This window comes from Apaloderma vittatum, unplaced genomic scaffold (assembly GCF_000703405.1).
Source record: "Apaloderma vittatum isolate BGI_N311 unplaced genomic scaffold, ASM70340v1 scaffold37178, whole genome shotgun sequence".
Classification (NCBI taxonomy): domain Eukaryota; kingdom Metazoa; phylum Chordata; class Aves; order Trogoniformes; family Trogonidae; genus Apaloderma; species Apaloderma vittatum.
Window position 1 is genome coordinate 6,881 of NW_009731884.1, and position 1,029 is coordinate 7,909.

At 55.2% G+C, this 1,029-nt stretch overlaps 1 protein-coding gene across 1 annotated transcript in view; it reads left to right on the forward strand.

Annotated features, from left to right (window-relative positions):
• Positions 1-1,029, forward strand: part of ZMYND10 (zinc finger, MYND-type containing 10) — a gene marked incomplete at its 3' end in the record, with an annotated part of 9,656 nt that overhangs the window by 6,546 nt on the left and 2,081 nt on the right. The window contains exon 8 of the mRNA XM_009875344.1: positions 4-129. Within this exon, the coding sequence (XP_009873646.1) occupies positions 4-129 (126 nt within the window). The remainder of the gene's footprint in view (positions 1-3; positions 130-1,029) is intronic.

Sequence of the window (1,029 nt, forward strand, 5' to 3'; positions counted from 1 at the left end):
TAGCTCGGAGTGTTCCTGACAGACCCCCTCATCGACCAGCTGCCCAACCTGGTGGAGCTGCAGAGATTTCTGAGCCACCTCGCAGTGACAGAGCCGGCTCCCCCAAAAAAGGATCTTATCCTGGAGCAGGTATCCTGGAAGTTCTTCCTCCACCTCTCCACATACTCTACTTTAAACCTAATAGCTCCCTACCTCCTTTTCCACCCACCAAGCTCAGCTCTGGAAAGGTGGTGCCCTGATAAAGCAGCCTGGCACCCATTTCACAGTTACATCCTTATTGCCAGCAGACTTGTCCATAGGTGATGTGGGAGCCTTGTCCTGCTACCACAGCAGCCAGGCAGTTGCACCTGAAGGCGTAAACGCTAGGTCACAAAGAGGTCTCCAGATTGCATTGAGCCTCTGGGGTGGTGGCTGCACAAAGTCGAGACAACTCCCCTAGCTTACTTTGACAATTAACTTATTAACATTTATCAGTGTTAAAAAAAAATGGGCTCCCCAGCAAAGAGTTGCCTTTTTGCAGCCCTGGCCTGGGGCTACTTGACACACTGTGTATGGAGGGATGCTGAGGTCTGGTGGCAGAGACTGGAGCCAAACTGGTCCCAGCTGATGTCTGGGGCTTGGGATTCAGGCCCTGAAGGTCTTCAAACAGTGTGAGGTTCTTGGAGGGTGGGGGGAGGATGTTAATCTATGCAGTGGTAATCTCTGGAGAAACGTGTTTCTGCTGCCTTCTCATGAGCTGGAAGGAGAAACTGAGAGTGGAGACAGATGTACAAAGAGGCAGCTGAGAAGAGCTGTGAGAGCAGAGGCTCTTCCCCACTGCTGGAGGTTCCCACCCCACTTCCCAGAGCAGATGGGTAGGCTGGGCAGCGGCTACCTGGGCTGTGCGGGGTGTGAGCACGCTGTCTCCAGCATGGCTGGCCTGGGAGGAGGAGGATGTGTCCTGGTCAGAGTTGTCGGTGGCTGCGCTGGAGGCATGGCCTGTGCTGGGAGCTGGGGCTGGGGAGGGCTGCAGACTGCCAAGCCGAGCGG